The sequence below is a fragment of the Lemur catta genome, chromosome 18 (assembly GCF_020740605.2).
Source record: "Lemur catta isolate mLemCat1 chromosome 18, mLemCat1.pri, whole genome shotgun sequence".
NCBI lineage: Eukaryota > Metazoa > Chordata > Mammalia > Primates > Lemuridae > Lemur > Lemur catta.
The window spans coordinates 14,947,780-14,971,114 of NC_059145.1; the positions used below are offsets into that span (position 1 = coordinate 14,947,780).

The following is a 23,335-nucleotide window of genomic DNA, read 5'->3' on the forward strand; positions in this document are numbered from 1 at the left end:
AGATCTTAAGTCTGAGGCAATTTGATAGCCATTTTCTGTTTCCAACTCATTGGTGTCTGGCTGTTGTGATTTAGTAAGATTTTGAGGACCAAGATAGAACTTTCTATTGATTCAGTTACTGCCTTCATAGTAAACTAAAAACCTTACCCCTATGTCCATACCCAATATGCTATGTCAGCCTCTTTTGACAACTTCCCTACTCCAGACTTACGTACTGTTGTTCTGTCTATAATGCTCCTTCTTTCCTTCTACTCTCTCATCCTTCAGACTTAAGCTCCAGACCTACTTCTTTAAGGAAGCCTTCCCTGACTCTCGAGCCCACATCATGTCCTTCTATTTAACAGGCTCACTGAACCCTATTCCCCTTCCCCTCACCCCCACCTCACAACCAAGAGCATACATCTCAGTGTGATGATCTGATTACCTTCCTACTCCCCAGCCAGACCTGTGGGCCAAACAGCACAAAGGACCATTTTGTTTTTGCTTACTCCTATATCTGCTGTGTCTATTACAAGGCTTGGTATCCGATAGGTTCTGCCAAAATCTTATATTTTTACTTTTTAAAAGAAATCTATTCTTTTCTACCTTGAAATCCAATTTACATACTCCATTAGAACACAATCATAAATCTCATTCATCTCAACCATTTCTATTGAAGTCAACTAGAGCTGTACATTTAGAAGGAGTGCTGGCTTACAGATACAGTGAACAAATGTGCAAGGTAGCAAAACACACAGAGAAGAAGGTGTACGAATGTCATTCTTATATTTAAGTACTGATTTCAGAGAGATGTCATACCTACTTCATTTTGCAGTGAGTGATGTAAACTAAAATGATATATTAAGCCCCCAGCTGACTGAATGGATCCCCTCTTGGAAGACGGGACCTCCCCCCACAAAAAAAAAAAACCCTTAAAACTGAGTTGCCAGCAAGGGGGACAAGGGAGGTGAGACACACCTGGTTATGCCCTGTCCCTTTTGCAGTTATTCTTTGTAACAATAAGATATAAAATCGTTAACAGGCCTAAAGCCATGTAAGACAAAGGTTAAACCATACCTGCAGGTCATCAATTTACTTAACAGATCACTCAAGTCTTGGTATATGTTCAGTGGCTTGTCTCTGATTAACAGACTTCCTTAATTTAAAACATTCCAAACCTTTCGACAAAGCTTCATTTCTTTAACCAATTATAAATCAAATAACCTTTAAACCCACCTATAACCTATAAGCTCCTGCTTCAAGATGTCCTGCCTTTCTGGGCCAAACCAATGTCTGCCTTTCATGTATTGATTTATGATTTTACGTGTAATTCCTATCTCTCTAAAATGTATAAAACCAAACTGTAACCCAACCACAGCGGGACCACTTGCTCAAGGCTTCTTGGGCATGGCTCTCCAGGCCATACTCACACATATTTGGCTCAAAATAAACCTCTTTAAATTATTTTACAGAATTTGAGTTCTTTTCCATTGACAGTGGAAACCACAAAAGGAAGAACTGTGATACTTAAATCAGCCACTTTTTGTTGTTTAAAATCCTGTTTCAAAAGGTAAACCTTGTTTTGCATGAAATGGTAAGAACTGGGCTTCAAACAACTGAAGCATCTTGGCATTTCCCAGGTGTTCCATAGTGTATGTGCTGATTTGAGGGAATGAGGAAGTGTGTAAATTCTGACTTACTTCACAAAGTAGAGATTCTTCAGATATTTCTGAAATGCTACATTATCAACTGCAACTATCTTTCCAGCTGTGCCTGCCATATGGACTTATGAATTCCTGTGGAGTGTTGTTATAACACAACTCCTATCCAGGGGTTAATTGTGACAGTGAAGATTGTGATAATGTGTTAACCTGCAACTAGCTGATGTGAGAAAAAGAGGGTGTGTTACAGCTAGAGAAGGGAAGAACTTTCTAGCCAGTATCTACCTAAGATATGGTTAACATTCTCCCAGTCAGCCTCGAAGTTAAAGATTAGACATTTCTTTTAGTTCATCATGCAAGGAGAGTTGGTCTCCCTATAAAACAATTACACTTCATTTGGAACTTTGTATATCTACAAACGTCAAAATCATTACTGAACATGGTGAACTCCAATCAGCTTGACTGATTAAAAGTTTTTCATCCACATTGTTTGTCCTTGATGAATATACAGTCACTTAATTAATTAAATCACTTCCTTTTAAATCAGTATTTTGACATTTTTGACACAGAATCAGAAGTTTTAATCCTACCGTTAGACAAAATGCGGCAATCTATTCTTTTGTGTGTGAAAGTGAAATTTACCTGCCCAACTATATAGTTTTCTCTGATCTTGAATTTGGCCTACTCCAGTTATTTTCTTCCTAAATGTCTAAAAGCTACACTGAGCAAGCTTAAAAAAAATCAGAAAAATGATCCACTTCTTATTTGTGCCTAAGACTCACTGCATCAGGATTCCTGATAGTGGTAGATATTCCATTTCTGAGCTCCTAACCAGAGTCTAGTTCCAAAATTCCAGGACTCAGTCAGCATTTCTATGCACTGCACCATTATCCTGCTTAACTCAATGTAACATCATGATGCACTGACCTGACAAAATGCCGATTCATTGCTGAAAATGTACCCAAGAATTGCTCATTTCTTTTTCAGCTGAAAAGACGAGATTCATAGCATATATTTCCAGCAGGCATTAAAACAAGAATGGTTCCCATATATCCTGCAGTGATTGTCCGCTGGACTATTTATGAAATGCTCAGCCAGGTTCATGTTGTCAAAAGATCAGTGTTGATCGTTTGCTCTATTCTGGCTAGCACATCCCTGGTAACAGTCTACTGGCTATGTAGTGTGTTTTTCCCATCTCCAGACTCTTCCCATCCCAACTAGCACCTGTGTTCCAATACAATATCATCCTTCACTGCTTTCTGGGCCAGGACAACTCCAAAAGAGAAAGCTCTGCATGCAGTTGAGCTTTGTTGAGTGATCACAGTTTGTAGATCATTTAGCTTTATGGATCAAATCTCACTCTCCAGTTGCCATTTCCTTTTGGTATTAATGGGTTTGGCCCTTACTCTGACTGATCACTGGGCCTTCAACTCTAGGATCAAATCTGGAGATAATGACTTTGATTGTTTTTTATGTTTAGAAATAAAATAAAGACTTTCCCAGCTTGAATTTACATCTATATAGCCACAACTACACTTATGTACTGCATATCATTAAAGTAAGTACGGAGTGGAGTAACTGTCAGGAGAGAAGCTGGGTAATTGGAGACATCATTAATGAACTAAAATCCCTGGTTTCTGCCCAATAAAGTACATGGAAACATTTACACAAAAGCAAAGGAGGAAAAGAAGAGACAGAAAAAGAACTTCTTGAAATTTCTCCTATTTTTTAAAACTAAATGATTCTCCTTAGACTACTGAACAAGATATTTAATTAACTGCTATTTATTAAGTAGCTGAGTCTATTTCTAAGCGCTATGGCCTGGGACTTGCTATAGCTGCAAAAACAGCTTAAACATCTCTCTTACCAGAACTAAAAGGAGAATTAAAGTGCAAGGTGTATAGCTATCACTCTTGGGGAACTCTTCTTAGAAACCACACCAGCAATTCTCTATACAAGCTGATTTAAGAAATTGAGGGCTCAGCTACATAAGGTCTAGAATTATTCTATGACCAGGGAATGTTTGTTACTTATATAAACTTACTTTTTCCTACTCATAAGTGTATAGTTGTTGACATCTAGGCATTCAAAAGTATAGTCCTAAAACATTCAAGTTGTTTTTAAGAGAGTTGACAGGAAAATTCAAAGGCAAAATGTATGTCAGTAGCGTCAAAGAGTACACCTCACCAATTTTTGCGATAATTGACATCAGAAATAGTCACCTCACTTTTTCTTGTCATTCATATCTGGTAGTGGAGAAGCAAGTCACTCCTGTAGACATGCCAGGCCTCAATTCCTCCCTTTTCCTTCCTTTGCGGATTCTTTCTTTGAGCTAAATGATCTCATGGCTGAGAGGAATGGAGCCCGCATTTGGTGTGGTAAGGACAAACACTCCCAGTGGCCTCTCCTCCTAAACATGAAACACTCCACCATGCCATTTGGATCAGATGGTTTGTAACAAGTAGTCCCTGATCAATGTGGCTCTTTTTTCTGCTCAGTGGGTGAAAGAGGAGGCTTAATGAATACAGAAAAGCATCACCTTGCAAAGTGTTTTACATTATTCTATGCTGATTAAATCACTAATGTGCTATAACCTCCTCTGATTGGCAAAGTGGGAAATAGAAACAAAAGGAGGAATTAGGTGATTACTTTTCAGATAAAAGAGTCCAGGTTCACATCTTTCAAAAGAACATAGAAAGAGTTAAGAAGCACCAAACAAGATTGCCTTGAGAATATTTAAGAACTGATTTTTTAAAAAAATACCTACTAGTCTAAGATGTCGATTAACCTATTACCAACTAAATGTTAGACTTTCCTCAATGAATTGAGACAGATATCTGTTTAAGGGAATATATAAATTTCCTCTGTAAAAATGAAAATCAGAATGCATGTTCTATAGAAATTATATTGTAAAAGGGGGTTTAACCCAAGTTTGACTGACCCCCAACACTCTTGAAGAATGGTACAGTAACAGTATTTAAATGCCACTCCCAACCAATATTTCAAACATCATTTTCTAGGGTACCAAGTCCAGATGGCAAGAACCCACATTTTGCTTTATGACAGAACCGTTTCTGAATCATTGATTTCCAATGAGGTCAGTTTTAACCTATTGGACACCTGTGGTTTTTAAGTTATTTGCAGGTGGTAAGACATCTCTCAGGGAAGTCATTTGTCAGGTGACATGAAATGGGCATCAGAGATCAGGAAGCTCAGAGGTGGCTAAGCAACAAAGACTCAAGATCCTAGGACCATTATGTATCGTTTGTTATTTAAATGTTTTTAGAACTGGGACTATATTTGAGCACCCACACACACAGAGAATGAGAGGACTGAATTGGAATGCTGGGCCGTTCTTTGTTCCCATAGGCATGTTCAACCATGTTTTCACTATGACCAAAAAAGGATATCAACATGTAGAGTGGTGTTCTTATAACTTTTCATGATAATTGACTGTTAATCTCAAAACCACTTAAAATTCTCACATTTTGCTTATTTTTAAAACTGTCATATAAAATATGTGTTTTAAGACAACAGTCTTTAATCTATTTTTTTTTAATCTTCAGCATTATTTCAGCAATATTTTAAAAGTCTTGGCTCCTCCTAGGTCTACTTTATGCCTGTTTCTTCTAAGAAAACAGAGCCCAGGCACATATTGTACACACTAAACAGAAAATGCAAATGTAAAGAATTACACAGGGTTTGGCCTCTGAGAAGACTATTGGTAGAGTTGTCATTTTGAGTCTTGAAGAGCAATATTCAAATGTTAGAAGATTGGCTAAATGAGCATTTTAATAAAGCCACAATGCCAGAGCATAACCAATTTATGTTAATGATAGATGGAAATTCCATATGAATCTCTTGGGAGAAATATCTGAAAAACATTTGCCTAGTTAAAAGTTGTTACATGAATGTAAATCAAGAATTATATATCTCCAAAGACTAGCAGTTTTCTGATTTAACCTTGGTTTCAAGGTAAGCAAATGAAAATAATCAAACCAAGCCTAACTAATGAAGTTACGAATGTTTGGAAGTTTTAATTGTGCAAATTGTTGCCATATTTGTTATGTCTTTTTATCCTCAGAACACATTTGAAAGGTTTACAGGACAAAGATGAATTCCATTTGGCTGGCTTAACTCTGTGTGAAGATTTGAACGTTATGCTGGGAACCAAGATATGGGGAAGGAGAGGGAGCCTAAAATGTCAATGAGAGAAAGTAGAGAGAATATAAGTTGGAAGCACAGGGATCACTTCTTGAGGAAGGTGGCCAGTTGGTCAAAGTACAGGGTAATAAACCTAGGACCCAGCCAGGCTGATGTCAATATCCAACAGGGTCTGATATGGTGGGTGGGGCTCAGTGATAGACATCAGCAATAGTTAGAATCCAAAGGATACTACATTATGGTTGGAGGTTTGGAGTGAGCTTAAAATGGGATCTGGTTTACCTTTGGGTAAGGAATGAGGACAAGAGCTAAGTGTTCAGACTACAGTGAAATGGGTTGATATTTGGAGCAAATAAGAGGCACCTGGAAACCTAAGATTGCAAAGAACTGGTAAACATGGGAGCCAGTTTGGGGAAGAAGAGGGGGAAAAAGGAATTGAGTGGGGAGTTAGGGAGAGTTGGCAGCTTGGCTAGAATGTGGATGTCTTGAAGAGTATTCTGGGCATAGAGGATGCTAAATTTCTGTGCAGTAAGATTAGTCCTGGCTCAATGATCTGTCACCATGGTTTGGACTAAGTAAGAAACTGGGTGAACCTGACCCTGACGATGACATCTTGATGCTGAAAGCTGAGCAGGTGTGGGAAGATAGAAACAGAAGTCATATGAGGAAATAGGGCTCACAGGAGTTACATAATTGGCCCAAGACTACATAGTAAGTTAAGAGGAGAGCTAGGACTAGGCCACAGGTGTTCTACTTTCACTCTTCTACCTCTGTCCTAAGTAAATACAATATGGTATAGTTGAAATAACTACACTGTGAGAAGGCATGAGTGCTTCTTTTAAGGCTCTGATTATAATCTGTATTGGTACATCCAGATTAAGTTAGATTTATGGAACCCTGGAGAGGTTTGCAAATAGAAGTTTTGCTGGGATAAGACCTACTTGATTTTGTAATGCAAGGACACAATTTTTCCACCCTGGCTGCATATTAAAATCACCTGAGATGTTTTAAAAAGTATACATGATGCCAGAGGACCTCAGCTCTCATGAAATTCAGATTTAATTGACCTGGGGTAGAGCCCAGAGAACCCCTGGCATAGAGAGTACTACACATTTCCACCATTCTCTGCTACCTGCAATAAAAGGGCACATTCTAGGCAACAGCGACTCTTGTTCCTGCCACTGATTAGCGTGCGTCCTCACATAATCTCTTTGCTTTGATTTCCTTATCTATGAAACACATGTCCTTACTTCTTATGGGATTATTGTGAGGATCAAAAGATAATACAATGTAAACTAAAGCATTATCAACACCATAACGAACTCTGCAGATGTTTTGTTATAAGGTCCCTGGGTCTGATGATGCCCTGTGAATGGGATTCAACTTTAGTGGCAATGTGTTCTGTGTAAAAGCGTCTAATGATGAAAATTCTAGCTAGTTTCTCTAAAATCTGTAACAATGAAAATAATCTCAGGATCAGGTTTCTTTCTTTTTTTTAATACTCTTGGAAACCACACTTTCACTAATAATAATGTAGGAAAAGCTGGCCAAATGTAAAATGCTACTTCTGAATATGAATACAAAGAAAAACTGTTCTTTTCTTAGTTGTTCATCGCCCCTTGTATAACCACAAAAACATATGAAGTTAAAGGTAAAGCCTGAGATGATTAGATTTTATTTTAAATTCTTTTAAATATAAGTTTGACATAAGGCATGCTCAAACCTTCTGCTTGGGTGATGTAGAAATCAAAGCACCCCATTTCTGCAGGGCTGGACCTAGGCCGGTTTAGTAGAAGGTAATCAAAGTGAGTGGCTCTTAAATCTGGTGCTGCCTCAGAGTCAATTAGAGTTTTTTTTTTTTTTTTTTTTTTTTTTCATAAAAGCAGTTTTGGGGACTCCCACCCCAGACTTATGGAATGAGAATGTCCTTGACAAAAGTCTGTGCACTTATGGCTTTAACAAGTTGCCCTGGTGATTCTCAAGCTGCCTGTCCACCGCTGGCCAGGGGTAGGGTGTGTGGGAACAAAAGATAGAGCTCAGGGCTTCTAGAACTTTCACATGCAGAGGATCACTTGGAGCTCTTATTAAAATGCACATTCTGACTCAGTAGGCCTAGGTAGGGTCTGACATTCTGCCTTTTAATCAAATATCCAGGTGAGGCTGATGCTGCTGGTCCACGGACCACCTTTAAGTAGAAAGAATCCTGGAGACGTATAAACGGAAGGTATGAACAAAAATCTCCTTTGAAGAATGGTTCTTGAGGATTTCATAATCCAGCAATTTTAGTAATATTAGAAGAAAGAATCTCAAAGTTTCTCAGTTCTATGCTTATTTCATGAGAGCTTGGTTAAAGGTCATGAACTCCTGGTGCCCAATGACACTGGAGTTGGCAGAAAGCAAAACGAATATCCTGGACCTCAATACTCTTTTTCTAACATGAAGGAGTACCAAGGACAACCAGAGTCCATCAGAGTCATTTCTATTTTTTGGTGCTTTTGTCAACATTTAATGGTAAAATCTATGCAACACCATCACATCTGAATTCATATATATAGACCAAGAAATGACAAAGATGCTCCACACAGTGATTGGTAGAGTGCTGGAAATACCTGCTGACGGAAATGCTTTTCAAAACAGATTAATCGCTGCTCACTTCTCTGTTGCCCTAAAAAGGTCTGACACTGCACAGCTTTTGAAATAGGACATGCAGGATCCCTTACAATGGATTTCATGCCATTACTCAGTACCCCACTGATATCATAAAAGGCTGACTCATTTCCTTTCCTCTGCATGATCTGTTACAATTGAAACTGGGATGCCATATGCTGGGTCTAAAATGCTCAGTATGTCCAGTAGCTCACGGTGATTCTGCCAGCTTTAAGGTGATACTCAGCCTGGAAAAGCGGCGAGAGAATCACTGTGTATAGTTTGCACTGGAGGCTTTTGAGTAATTGGGGAGATTTCATCAGATAACCATTGTCTTTAACGCCCAAAATTGATGGATGTCTGAGATGCTCTCTTACAACCTTGAAGATCTTCTTTGTTGTTTTCTCGACCATTTCCTTGCCATGCCTGTCTTGCTCACAGTGTTACTGTGCACACAGTTTCTAATAAAGCCCATAATACGAATATTTATTTCCTTGTCTTTCACCATCAAGTTTGTCAGGAATGACAGCACAGCTCAAGGAACTGGATTTCAGAGCTGCTGACTGCTGCCAGCAGAGACAAGCACATTTTGGTAGATGTCGACGGAAATTTTTAATATATCTCTCTGTGGGAAGGGGAAAGTAGTCAGGTGCTTCATTGTGTAGCAGCACAGCATCACTTCATGTGTTTTGCCTTTCCTAAAGATATCATTAGATGGGAGAGTAGGGGTACTTTTTCTTAATGTATCTACAAGATTAATTTTTAGAGTTGATGCCATGTTATGAAAGCTTAATGCTGTGAACATGGCCTGCAGAAGCTATTAGCAACATCTTCCATTTTTATTTTGATCAGATTTCACATTGAAAGAAGTGTTAGACTGAGTGAACTTCACCTGAATCTAAATGTATGTCCACAGCTAAATGGTTTCATTCTTGATAAATAAGATGTTTAGCCTTTATTTAGTTGTAATTATGTAATGATAGGACTAAAAGGGATCTGAGAGATTTCTTTTAATCCCTTCACTTTATAGATAAGTATAGTGAGGTGTAAAGAATTTGAAGATGTTTACCCAATATCAAATAATGATTTGAAACAGAACTGGGACCAGAACTCATATCTTGGACACCAAATTTAGTGCTTCTGATACTAACTTGAAGGGAAAATGGAAGTCCTAAAGAATAATCCCATTTTCCATACACAAACCCCTGAAATCAAACCTAGATTTTCTACCAGTCTTCAAAATCCAGAATCCCTAACAATTCCATGTCCTTGATCCAGAGTGGAAGGGCACCCACCTCTTGCACCCTGACTTTGTTTGCAGTGTACTTGGAGTGCAAGCCTTTTAGCTATTCTGCTAATTGTGATTTTCTGCTGGAAAAGTTGGCTGGAGCATTAGATGAGAAAGGAAAAGTTATAACTTTTTAATATAGGACAAAAATAAAAAAGGGCTTTGCAAATTCTAAGTTCAAAAAGTTTGCTCTTTTAACCATATATAAAGCCAAATAGAAAATTAAGGCAATAACAAGAATAGCAGATATTAAACTAAACTTCAGCCTGAATTTCCAAGTGGAGAGTTTGTCGGTCTTGTCATTGCAGACCTTAGTGGGATCCTAATAAATATTACTGCTTATTAAACCTCCACACCACTGAACCCTTTACGTGCAGTTATATTTGCCCTTTAGTCATCATTGGTCCTTTTAGCAGACACTTCAAGTTGCCTACACAGCATCTCTCCATATTCTCCCTTATTAACAGAATTACGACATTTTCCAGCATGCGATGTATCTGTATAAAATACTTGATTTTTCAGTCTCCTTTCCCACTGGGGGTGATCGATGAAATGTAGGCAAAGTCCTCAGGCAAAGCAAACTTTCCATAATAAAGGTAAATTCAAAAGGAGAAAAACTTTTGCCTTTTGTTCTTGTTTCTTCCCATTTCTTTCTTTTTGGAACACAGACTTCATGCCTCAGCCATACCACATGCTAAGGACTTCAGAGAAGGAAGGGAGAAAGGGCTTGAGTCCTGGAATACACCTTCAAAAAGCTGTGCTAGCTCTAGACTGCATACCTTTGAAAAGCTTAACATGTGAGAAAAACAAACTCTCATCTATTTAAGCCAGTGTTTGCTGGTTTTTCAGTTATTTGCAGTCAAATGCATTCCTAACTGATCTAGTTGTTGTGAGTGTCTACAAAGTGATCTTGGGTTCTATGGTCAAGAGACTTTTGTTCTTGGTCTGATCCTATGATATTGTGATTAATAAGAAACATATATTTGGTGTTCATCCCGTTTCTGGCATAGAACCTTAAAACCCTTGCAATTTCCTGAGTGATAGGGGTGAGAGGAACATTTTTTGTTATTCATAATAGGCCCCTTTCAAACATACTTGAGTTTATTCTAATGAGTGGACTCTTGGTGGAACCCTAGATAGCTCAGGATGGGAACTACGTGCGGAAGGAACCAACTGTGTGATTAGAGGGTTGGAAATTTCAGCTGCCACTTCTTCCACTGTATCCCCAATCCTTGACCTCTGGGGAGGGGAGAGGAGCTGGAAATTGAGTACATTGGTGACAGTGCCAAAGATTCAATCAATCATGCCTACATAATGGAATCTCCATAAAAACCCTAAATGACAGGGTTTGGAGAGCTCCTAGGTTGATGAGCTTATCCATGTGCTGGGAGGGTCCCCAGGGATAGAAACTCCTGTGCTCAGAACCTTTCCAGACCTCTCCCTATGTAAGTCTTTATCTGGCTGATCATATGTATTCTTTATAATAAGCCAGTATAGTAAGTAAACTGTTTCTCCTGAGTTCTGGGAGCCATTCTAACAAATTATGGAACCCAAGGAGGGGGTTGTGGGACCTCCCGGGTTATAGCCAGTTGGTCAGAAGTACAGGAGTTCAAGGACTTGTGATTGGCATCTGAATGGGGGCAGTTTTATGGGACCGAGCCTCTACCCTGTGAGGTCTGACACTAACCCTGAGGTAGGTGGTGTCAGAATGGAATTGAATCATTAGACAGCCAGTTGGTGCCCAGAGGGTTGCAAAATTGGTTGTTGGTGTGGAAAAATACCCATATAGTTGGTATCAAAAGTACTGTGAGTAGAAACAATTCACAGGCCATTCCCAGACCAACAATGAGATGAGATGAAGCAGGACAATCTTTTTCAACCCACCCAAGTTGTAAGTACTGGTAGCTTCAGCTACAATGCTTTACCAAGCAACAGGATTCTGATTTTGATTGATTCAGGTGTCTTTCCCCTTGTGCCAGGCAGGGAGACAGCACAATCTGATATTTTCCTATCTAATCATGGGAGGCATTCACAATGGTTCTTATACATAGAAGGATTTTGGGAATCTCTATAAATGACACTGTCCATTCAGCTGGTGTCAAGGAGAACACTGAGCAAGAAAAAAAGCAGTCAGTGAAGAGTGCATGCCGGTGCATTTATAGATACCTCCAGAATGAGGTGGCGGACCGCACAGTAGTACCATTCCCTGACCTCGACGGACAGACACGGTGCTTCTCGTTCTTGTTTTAAAGTTTTCAAGATCTGTTGGGAGAAATAAAGGAAAAAGCATTTAAACTTTAAAGTCCTAAAATACCATGGGAGAGTATCACTATTTCAAAAGAGAATAGTTCTTCGTTGAAAAGAGCCTTGGTAGCACCTGTACCAGCGACATTCAGTTTAGCTTCCTTTCACATGATATTGTCCCATGCTCCTTGATTCTATAGCTATGTTGTCCACTAAAATAGCCACTTGCCACATGTTCCTATTTAGATTTTAAACAATTAAAATTAAATACAACTTATAATTCAGTTCCTCAGACACACTAGTCACATTCCAAGTGCTCAACAGCCACACCCAGTCAGTGGTTACCACATTGGACAGCACAGATCTAGAACATTTCCATCATTCCAGAAAATTCTACTGGACACGGCAGGTCTAGGTGGAGAAACTGAGGTTTAAAGATGTTAAGCAACCTAAGACCTCTCTGTAATTAAATATCATTATCGGGAAGCAAACTCATGCTTCCTGATAATTCTGTTCACTTCCCCCATGAGAAAGCAGTTTTCCACACCAATGACATAGTCAATGAGAAAGGCAACTGTACAAAGAAAACTTGCAGTTTAACTAATATGAAATCCATTTGCTAATTGTTGGGGGGTGGGGGAAGAAAGCTTTCAAATTATATAGTGAAAAAATTCTATTATCTGTAATTGTACTTGTCTCTGCAATATATACCTAGCATATGACCCTCTCTTTCTCTCTCTGCACACACGCACATCACTGCATACAATGTATTAGTAGACATATATATGGGCACATAATTTTTTTTAACATTCTTGTGTATTTTTAAATATTTAGAAGGTACTGTTCATGGTTTCTTTAGGAAGAGAGTTTTATTCCCTTAAGGAGGTCAAGTCTGGTCAGAGAGATAAGACATTTATAAACCCAAAGATCACAGTTTGAGTCAGTAAATAAACAGTTGCAAATAAAAATGAGTTAATATAAGAAATATGTCTAATAAAGTAAGACATATTATTGTGCAAGAAATGTTTTTCCTCCTACCCTCCCAAATGTAAATCCTCTCGCTAAGGCGAGTGTCAAGTGCCATTTTATTTTTTGTTGTCTACAATATTTGATTTAATAACCTCTTATTGGATTTGAGGGCTATTCCAACTCAAGTATGCCGTGCAGGGTTGCAAGCCATCTGGCTGTGCACACTGAGTACAGTAACGTTTCCTGATGACTTCCTCCATGCTGACCATTTTGCTAAGTATTTGAGGATGATTATCTCATGTGACCCCAACAGCAATCAGGAAGGCTGCAGTTACAAATAGGAATGTTTCCACACTCAGGCTTAGTTTCAGGGAGAGCTCAGGGTAATAAAAAAATTATACACATGCATGTCTTATTGACCAGATTCTTTTGGAATTAGGAAACTTTCAAGTTTATACATTACTGCCTTCATCACATATGTACTTATAAAAATTCCATTAAGTACCATTTGATTGGCAGCTCAGGATGAAGGCATTGTGAGAACACAGTGTCTGCCCTGTGGGGACTCAAGAGTTTAGCAGGCAGGTCTGACACATAACACCTAATCATAGCAACCTAAAGACTGCTAGAATCGAGGTCTGAAAAGGGCACATGAAGGACACACACATACTCAACACAAAACAATCAGTGCTATAATTTGAATTACACTTCTGATGTAATAAACTTCTTTTTATTAAATGGGCATCAGGTGAAGGTAGACCATGATATTTTTTTTCTTTAAGGACATGGTCTGAGATTTCTTCAAAAGAAATTAAACTATAGATTTTTAAAAACTTTATTATGAAATTAATATTTCAAACTATTATGCCTAAAAGTGACACTAAGTCAGTCTGAATTGTTACTCTGCATACAAGTTCTTAGAGCAAGTCATCTACGTTTTTGTATAGATAATCCCATTCAATTTCCAGAGTTTCATGAAAAATTAAGAGCTGAGAAATAATAGAGATCAGGTCTCATCTAGGCAAAGACAATCAATCATAGTTTCTGACTAGAGAAAAAGTATTAAGAATTGAGAAAGAAAATATATACAATGAGTTTTAACTGTCCTTTCTGAGCTTGAAAAACTAGATTCCTGTTTCTTCCTTTTTAGTTTATGAATTCATTCAATTCTATAAGATTTGTGCATTCAAAGTATATCACATTAATCTGGTATCTGAGAAAATATTTAAAAATACTTCTTAGTAGTTAATTGATATAGATTCCACATGGTGAACCCCACCTACACAATAAATGGAAATACTGTATTAGGTAGACCTGAGTTTGAAAACCATCTCTGCCACTGATTAGCTGTGTTGACCTTGGACAAGTCTTAATTTTCTCATAAATAATATGAAAAGAAATATGCTTTGTTTTAAAATAATCCTGTGCAAAGATAAAATGAGATAATCTTCGAAAAGCCATCAGGGCAAGCACATGGCCTTGCATGCTTCAGGGTTGGTGTTCAACATGTGTTTGTTCTGTCCAGTAGGGCAGCGGTCCCCAACCTTTTTAAATTTTATTTTATTTTATATCAGAGTATTACAGGGGTACAAATGTTTTGGTTATGTAAATTGAAATTGCTTTTGTACAGTTTGAGTCAAACTTAGGAGTGTGCCCGTCACCCAGATAGTGTGTATTGTACCAGTTAGGTGTGAATTTATTCATCCCGTCTTCCCCCCTCCCACCTACTTGATTACCGATGAGGTTTATTTCCACATGTGCACATAAGTGTTCTTTGATTAATTCCAATTTAATGGTGAGTACACGTGGTGTTTGTTTTTGACAGCAGAAACTGGTTTCAGGGAAGACAGTTTTTCTACAGAAGGTGGGGGCGGGGAGGGTGGAGCGGTGAGGCGAGTGAGATTTTGAGATTTCACTTGCCCACCAATCGCCTCCTGCTGTGCAGCCAGCGGCCACGGACAGGGGTTTGGGGACTGCAGCACTAGGGAATGCTGTGATCCAGTGGCAAATCACTCCCCAACCACTCCATTTGAGGAAGGGTTCCAAATAGCAAACACAGGTTAGAGTGAGCTATAGATGCTAATCAAAGGACATGATATTTACACACATATTTAGGGGAAGATTACATGTCCAAAATCAGCCTTTTTGGATTAACTATCCAGATCCTAACTGCTAGCAACATGACAATTTTCAACTCAAAGAACTATGTGTGTGAATGGGTATTTTTTGAAGATTGTACACTCATGGCTAAGTCTTTGCCAGCAACATTCACACATATATTATTCTATTTAGAGTCATTTTCTCTCCTAAGCCTTGGTACTGGGTAATGATCAGTAGCAGCAGGCATTATGAGACAATTAGAATACATCATGTATAATGCTCTCTCACCGTGACCACCACACTAATAGCAACAGTAGGACCTACTTGCAAAATGTATTGAGGTCATACCATGTGCCAAGTACTTTTCTTACATGATCTCATTTAATTCCATTACAGTGTAAATTCCCAATGTACAGGAGATATAGCTGAAGCTCAGCAAGGTTCAGCACCTTCTTCACGCACCTATTAATAGAAAGTGGTCAGAACAAGGATATAAACTCATGTTTTATCTCTGTCCAAAGTTCCTGCTCTGAAGCACCAGAATGTATGGCTTCCCCACTGATTTAGTTAAGCCAGTAAAAGAGAGCATTCAAACCAGTTACTTGACATCTTAGAGACAACAACAGAAAGTTCATCTAAATGAGTTTTACACTCAATGAATATGTAAGAAAATCCACATTTCAATGCACAATGTGATGCATTGGTACATTGGTTCCAGATCATCTATTCCTTTGCTTTGCTTTGTGGATGAGCACTCAATGTGGGGATTTTAAACATTAGGTGCAAAGGATGAAGTTGATCAAAAATAAAATAATCAGAAACAACTCTATTAAAAGGTAAGATTTCAGCCTTGTTGGAAAGATACATAAATAATTCCACTTGGCTTGTATTCCCTTTAGTTCATGCAGTTGGTTACTAAAGATACGGCTGAATAAATGACGTATATGTACAACAAGGAATTAATATCTATGTACTGTAGTTTCTTAAAACAACTTGTTTTTCCAGTTTTGTGTGTGGTGTATTAACCTGTGGTGTGTACACTGTACAAAATAAACAGCTCTAGATTTTTGTGTTGATTTCATTCATCAGAATTTTACATAACTTTTTCCAACAGTCATGTGCCAAGCAATGCACAAATTTGTGGAAGATGTGTTTTCATATGGTATTTTTCCATGAAAACAACTGTCCTTTATTCTCCCATGGAATATAATATCTGCATTTTAGTTTTAAATGCGATTAGAAAATATGTTACAGTATTTGGAATGTGTTGTCTGTTAGAGAGCAGAGAAGAAGTGATTTAGCTGTTAAATTTCTGGAGATATGAAACTGTACAAAGGTCTTAAAGTTGCAATATGCTATCAATAATAAAAAGCTTTAATATAGGAAAACATTTAGAATTCAGCCCACAGAATAAATCAGAAAATAAGGGGGAAAACATCCACATATTTCTTGCCTGAAAAGTTTTCTAAATGTTTAGAGCTGCTGAAGAAGTACCTTACCATAAATACCTAAATATGTCTAGAGAAAATCAAATCAACAGGATCCAAGACTTTTTTTGATAAGTAATAACAGTAAATAAGAAACAGTAATTTATTTACACCACCATTAAGGGACTAGTCATCACAAGTACGGACAGGAAGAGCTGAAGCTATTAACAGGGTGGGACCACTCGGAGGAGGATATAAAAAGTTTAGTTTTAAGATGGCCAGGAAAGAGCCGGGCATGGTGGTTCATGCCTGTAATCCTAGTACTTTGGGAGGCCAAGACAGCAGGATCGCTTGAGGCCAGGAGTTTGAGATCAGCCTGAGCAAGTGGGAGATCACATTTCTACAAAAAATAGAAAAAGTAGCCGGGCATGGTGGTGCACACTTGTAGTCCCAGCCACTCGGGAGGCTGAGGCAGGAGGATCGCTTGAGTGTAGGAGTTTGAAGTTGTAGTGAGCTGTGATGATACCATTGCACTCTAGCCTGGGTGACAGAGTGAAACCCTACCTCAAAAAATAATAAATAAATAAATAGTAAAATGGCCAGGCAAAGTGAATGAGATAATAACACACATCATGGTTTGTTTAGAATTCACGGAGAGAAGAAAAGAAAAAAGGAAAAACAATACTGTAAACCGTGGATGTAATGCATATACTATTTAACGCAAATAAAAAAATACCAATTCACATTTTTCTTGACTTGCGTAGACCTGGATTCTATTAGTTCTCACAGGGTGGCCTCAGAACAAGAAATTCTCAGCACCAGTCCCCTTTGTTATTGCTTCTTCCAATTTTGAAAGAAGCAATCAATAAGGAAATCAATATCAACTTGGAAAAATGGTCAGGTGATACATTTGTTATGAATATGATTTCCATAATGATTGCACCATTTATAAAAAGAAAGATATATTTTTGGAGAGTAACTCTAAAAACCCATGATCATGAAGCATATTTAAAATTATGTCTTGACTCTCTGCCATTTGCTCTCTGAGTTTGTGTGTGTCTACGTTGATGCACATTTGTATGGTTTCTAGGATCATAGAGACTCATGCTGAAAATAAATCTAAATTTACAAAACTTTATGAGTTGCAAAGCCATATTTTTGACATTCTTTCCACTCAGGAAGGAGGAAGAAACCATTAGTGAGATTGGCACGGTTGACTGGATCTCCTTGTGAGGGAGTAAGTAGCAAGAGGAAGAATCACATAATAGTTTAACACACTGGCTTGGGAATCAGAAGGACCTGAGTACAAACTCAGTACTCTGACTCTCTAGCTATGTGATGTGGGTGAGTTACTTAATCTCCTTGAACATCAGTTTCTTCTTCTCTAATGTCAGGGCAGTAATTCCTATCTCACAGGGCTTTCTGAAGATTAAGATCATGCATGTAAAGCATTTAACATACTGCACGGTCCGAAGTCAGTAGTCTATAACGTTAGCACTATCGTTACCATTTTTGAACATCCAAGAAAAGTCTACAGAAAGTAGACTCACTGGGAGAAAGCCAGTTGAGTCCAAACTTCCACTAGTAAAGTACTATTAGAGTGGCCAAGTCAGTCCTATTGTGGCAAAAAAACCAAAAATGCTGATAAGACTTAAACTTCATCTTCTTTTGCTAGTCTTCATTATGCTTTCAAGTCAAGACTGGTGCTGAAAGTGAATCAGGTATCTTGTCCTTTGCAGTGCATGGACTGTATTCTTTGTAAGACTTAATAATTAAGATACAGATTCAGATAATTCTGGATTCAGATAATTCTCCGTAAGAACTCCTTCTCGTGATTTTATGGTCTTAGAGAGCCTGTGTTACTTTTTAAGGTAAGGATAAAAAATATCATTGTCATAAAACAGTAAAATTGATACTTGTTTATACCTTTTTTAAAGGATGTAAAAATATGTGATTTTCAAACAGAAATAAAAGATTAAACATTATATTATTTACTGATCGCATAAATTTACTCACCAAGCGTAAACTCTTAGAAGTTCATATTTATACCAAATGGAAATAAGGTGTATTCAAATGGAAATTCAGATATATCCATATACATATATAAATTATAAAATATTGATAGATATGCATGTCAGTATCTTGAGGTTCCTTATGTTATTTATTCTTCCATTTGTTTATCCAATATTCAGCAAACATTTTTTTAGTTCCCTTTTGATGCTAAGTATTGGTGTCAGCCATTTTCTCTCTTCAACAACTAAGTATAACAAAACAAAACAAAGCCAACCTATGGCTATTATAAAAACCAAACATTCATTACTCCAATTTGCGGGCAGTCTAAAGTAGGGGACCAAAATCTTATGCTAGGTGTCGGCTTGACATTGAAAAGTGAGCCTCCTTCCTGGAGATCCTTGTATAGATAACAAAAGGCCTCATTAATATTCCTAAGTTAATGTACACTCAATTTACAAATGACTCGCTCATAGAAACGGCTTCTGACCTTGTTCTTTCACAGCCCTTTAACGTTGCTGTCATGAACAACACCATGAAAATGCTCAGTACACTGATTTCAAAGCAAAAGGAAAGGCTCATTGGGAGCCTGGGTACTGGGTACTCTCCCAGGTACTGTCTCCAGCTCTCACACTGTTCTCTGTCTGAACATTTTTGTCACTCTGTTTGGTCATAGCAAATGAAATGCTGCAATTTAAATATCACTTTGAAATTATAGAAATACCATAAATATCTCCAACTAATATCTTGATATTAATTATGTACAGGGAAAAGCAAATGAATTCAATCATATTGCTTCCACTTAACAAGTCAGTAAGAGCAGTGTGGAGTCTTCAGATGTGAGTTTTGAATAACCAAAAAAAGGAACAGAAGAAAATTTCATCTATGAAGTAGTGGGAAAGGGAAAGTAGGGCTAAGAAAGTTCCAGAAGGAACAATGACAGAAAAATAGGACAAGGAAAGGTATGGGGAGATTGCCAAAGACAAATTTGCCTAGGGTCAGCAAACCTGTGTTTAGTAAAAGAGGAGGTTACTCTCCTCTTTTTCCTCTTGCACCGTATTATTACATCACTCTTTGTTTCCAGGACAAAAAAAAAAAAAAAAAAAAAAAACAACCTAGGCAAGAATTAAAAATAGTGTACTCAATATTGTATGTTAAGAAGGCTTCTGTGGGCTACATTGGCAATTTAATCACTTTTATAAATAGTACCTGTTTGACAGAATGTTAAGGCCAGTTCCAACTAGCTTACCTAAAGAACACAGTCTCTCAATTTCTATGTATTTATTGATTTAATCCTCATCACAACTCAATGAAGTAGGTTCCATTACCATTTAACAGAAAGAAAAATCAACACCCAAGGTCATAAACACAGTACAAGGAAGAGCTGAGATTAGAATCCAGTTCTTCCTGACCCAGAAGTCCACATATTAACACATATGGCATCTATTCCATAATGAATTAAGGGACAGGAGTCAAACCATACTTGTTGATTGTGTGATTGACTATTTGAGACTCTCATACTTCCTTACCTCTCAACTATTGTTTTCTTGACTTTACAAGAAAATATAGGTTGCTTTGCTCCCCTTTTCTCTGTATGCGTATGACTTTCTTGATTGCTATTTTTCTCATTTTAATTCTTTCTGTTTCCTCATTTCTTTGAAATATTCTGTTTTATCTAGACCTTTGTGCTATTTAAGAAGCCAAAGAACAACTCAATTTAAAATGTTTGAGTTTCCCGGTGTGTTCCACAAAAAATGTGCACCTATCTAACTTACGAGGTCACTGCAATTAGTGAGATATGGCATCGTTAATAATGTTGTTCTCCTTTGGAGACAGGCTCCCTAACATACAAGCTCTTATTACCAGCATTTTTCTCTACGGGAGCTCATCTCTTACCGCGTATCATCCTGACTCAGGAGTGTTAATGGTTAGGCAGCTGCATTCTCTATCTTTGGTTTCATACTTACACAACACAGAGAGAAATAAAGGTTTCAGAAAAGCATTTGGCCGAGTAAATTTCAGAATAAAATATGGAGTCTATACCATGCTCTACAAAGGCCCTTTGGGATCCAACCCCCGTCTACATCACCAGTCTTATTCCCTGACACTTTCCAAAAGAAATACCTTCCCACCCACCCACTTGCCCCTGCCCCAGGGAATGCCTGAGATGATAAAACACGAACCAACACCGTGCAAATTTTACAAGCCTATTATTTGTGATCTGGCTGTTACCAGCTAGTCAGTGATGCATCATGCAATTATCTGTTCTTCATCTAGTGTGAGAATTCTATAACTGATAGGCATATGATCACTATAGTTTTGACAGAAAGAAACATGATTCTTCATTTTGAATTTTTACTTCATAGCCTTTTCTTCTCCCCACTGAAAGTTAAAATCAGCAAGTTGCGATTATGGTACCAGTCTTCTTAATAAATGGGCAACCTTAAAAGGCAACTCAGATACAATCCAGTAACACCACCAGAATGAATATTCTCTGTAGAAAATGCCTAAAAGTCACGTATCCATCATAAAGTCAGCAATCTATGGGAAACCTGGGGAATGTGTTACTAAATGGAGACAGAAGAGGCCAAAGATCATGATCAAACCTGAGAGACTAGAAATTTACCAGCCACACAAACGGGTCATGAAAAATCTGGTTTCAAAGTGAAAGAATTCTCTTCTCAAACTTTTCCATTCCATTTCTTTTATTTTGTTAACCTCTTGGGGGTATAAACCTGGGCAATGAACTTGCTACCAAATTTGCCTCGCACTTAATGGCAGTGGATACGATCTCTCAGGGAAGAGGGGCAGGTTCTCACTTCCTGCTCATAAATGAAACTAGATAGATGCTCATGTACTTATATTTTCCCTTAATTCTATCCCAAAAAGTAGGAACTTCTTCCCAAGAAGCTTGGGAGAAAATGGCACTGATCCTTACTTTAAAAAGGAGAGGCAGATGTTATCAGCACTTCCTTGACACTCAGGCTCTGCAGGAAAGTTTTGCTTTAAAAACAAAGAGAAGATGCCTCACTATGAATGTACTCAGTTTTGGGTTTTCGAACTAATAAAATAGGGATTGGTGACTCATAAAAAATATGCCAGTCATGCTTAGATTCAGTGCTCCTAAGAAACTGGACATGCTTTGCCATACAGCTATTTAGGGGGAATTCAAAGCTGTAGGAATTTAACAGGTTTATTTAATCACTTTCTCAACGAGCGCTGTTTTTCCTCCCTTTTCCTTCCTCTTCTTTCAGTCTAAAACATTTCTTGGGATACTGGATGCTGAATTAGCTGTACACTGGTTAAAAATTTTTAAGGGCATACAAAAAAAAAAAGTCTGTATATAAATGAAATTCCCAGATGAGGAGCAGCTGTTATTTATGTTGAATTTAAGTTGCTTCGGCAACTTCAACCATATATTTTTATCTCATTTAATTACAGTTTTGAAAATAAAACCATCATCAAATATACATGCAAGCAATGTGTTTATTCATCATCTATTTAGATTTTGCTATGGGTGCTGTTTCCCTGTGCTCATTTTCACAAAGAGGAATCAGAGATAAGGCTGCAGTGTGTTAAACCTGCCAATTTTTAGAAATTCCCCTTGCTCTTGAATGCACTTTACGGTAGATGAGAAGTAATAAAGACTCACTCAGTACCTGCATTGTGCCTACTTTCAGCACCCACTAGAATGCCAGCCACTGTTGTGGCACTGGGAATGCATTATTGACAAGCAAAAGAAAACAAAATGAAAATCTTTCTTCTCGAAGAGCTTCATGTGGGTAAAATAGACAACAAGCAAAATAAATAAATTACACATCGTGTCTTTGATGGTGATATGTACTAGCGAAACAGGATAGGGGATGTTGGTATGAAAACCTTAAAACAGGACGTAATATATAAAAGTAGAATCTTTTTACTGTCCATCCTACTTCTAAGTGTGGGAGGATAAATCACTCTCCCCCTTGCCAACTCCGTTCTCATCCCCCACCGAGGCTGCTAAGAAGGGCACAAGGTAGTGCCAAGTGACACAGCAGTCTTGATTTAGTTTTGTACTTTCTTATTTATAACTGATGTGGAAGTCATCTCAGTTCATGTAACACCTGAGGAAACTAATAAATAAGCATTTTCACCTTACATTTAAAAGTTTAAAACAGTTCCCCGGCAAAACACAAACTTCTAAACCACTGAAGAAGTGGGAGAAACAACTGAGGAGACAGACAACATATTCACTGATTTCCAAAAAGAAGGCAATTACCAAACTGGTATTGTAATAATTTGTGTTCACATTGGATAAGTTACTGTTTTCTGCCTCAGAAATCCTAGGAATCCAGAGAATTTCAGAATTGGGATGATCTTACTATCCTTTCTTCATTCTGACCTCCCTCTTTTGCCCTCCTTCTACCTACCTATCTATTTATTTATTCACGGACGGTCTCCCTCCGTTGCCCAGGATGGAGTGCAGTAGCCTCATCATAGCTCACTGCAACCTTGAACTCCTGGGCTGAAGCAATCCTCCTGCCTCAACCTCCTGCATAGCTGCCACCATGCCCAGCTAATTTTTCTGTTTTATGTAGAGATGGAGTCTTGCTATTCCCCAGGCTGGTCTTGCACTCCTGGCCTCAAGTGACCCTCCGGCTTCAGCCTCCCAAATTGCTGGGATTATAGGCATGAGCCACCATGCCCTGCCCCTCCTTCTCTAATATTATTTATGATGCCATGAGTGGTAGATGCTCTGGGGAATATGAAGATGAATCTATCATGGTCCCTGACCTCAGGGCATTTACAATCCAGATATGATAGGCACATAAAAACTCTATTGCAAAGCATAAAGAATGTATTCAGTG

The 23,335-nt window shown here is 38.1% G+C and overlaps 1 protein-coding gene across 1 annotated transcript in view; it reads right to left on the reverse strand.

Moving 5' to 3' along the window:
- Nucleotides 1–23,335, reverse strand: part of CNTN4 (contactin 4) — a 434,888-nt gene that overhangs the window by 205,547 nt on the left and 206,006 nt on the right. The window contains exon 4 of the mRNA XM_045530432.1: nucleotides 11,905–12,000. Within this exon, the coding sequence (XP_045386388.1) occupies nucleotides 11,905–12,000 (96 nt within the window). The remainder of the gene's footprint in view (nucleotides 1–11,904; nucleotides 12,001–23,335) is intronic.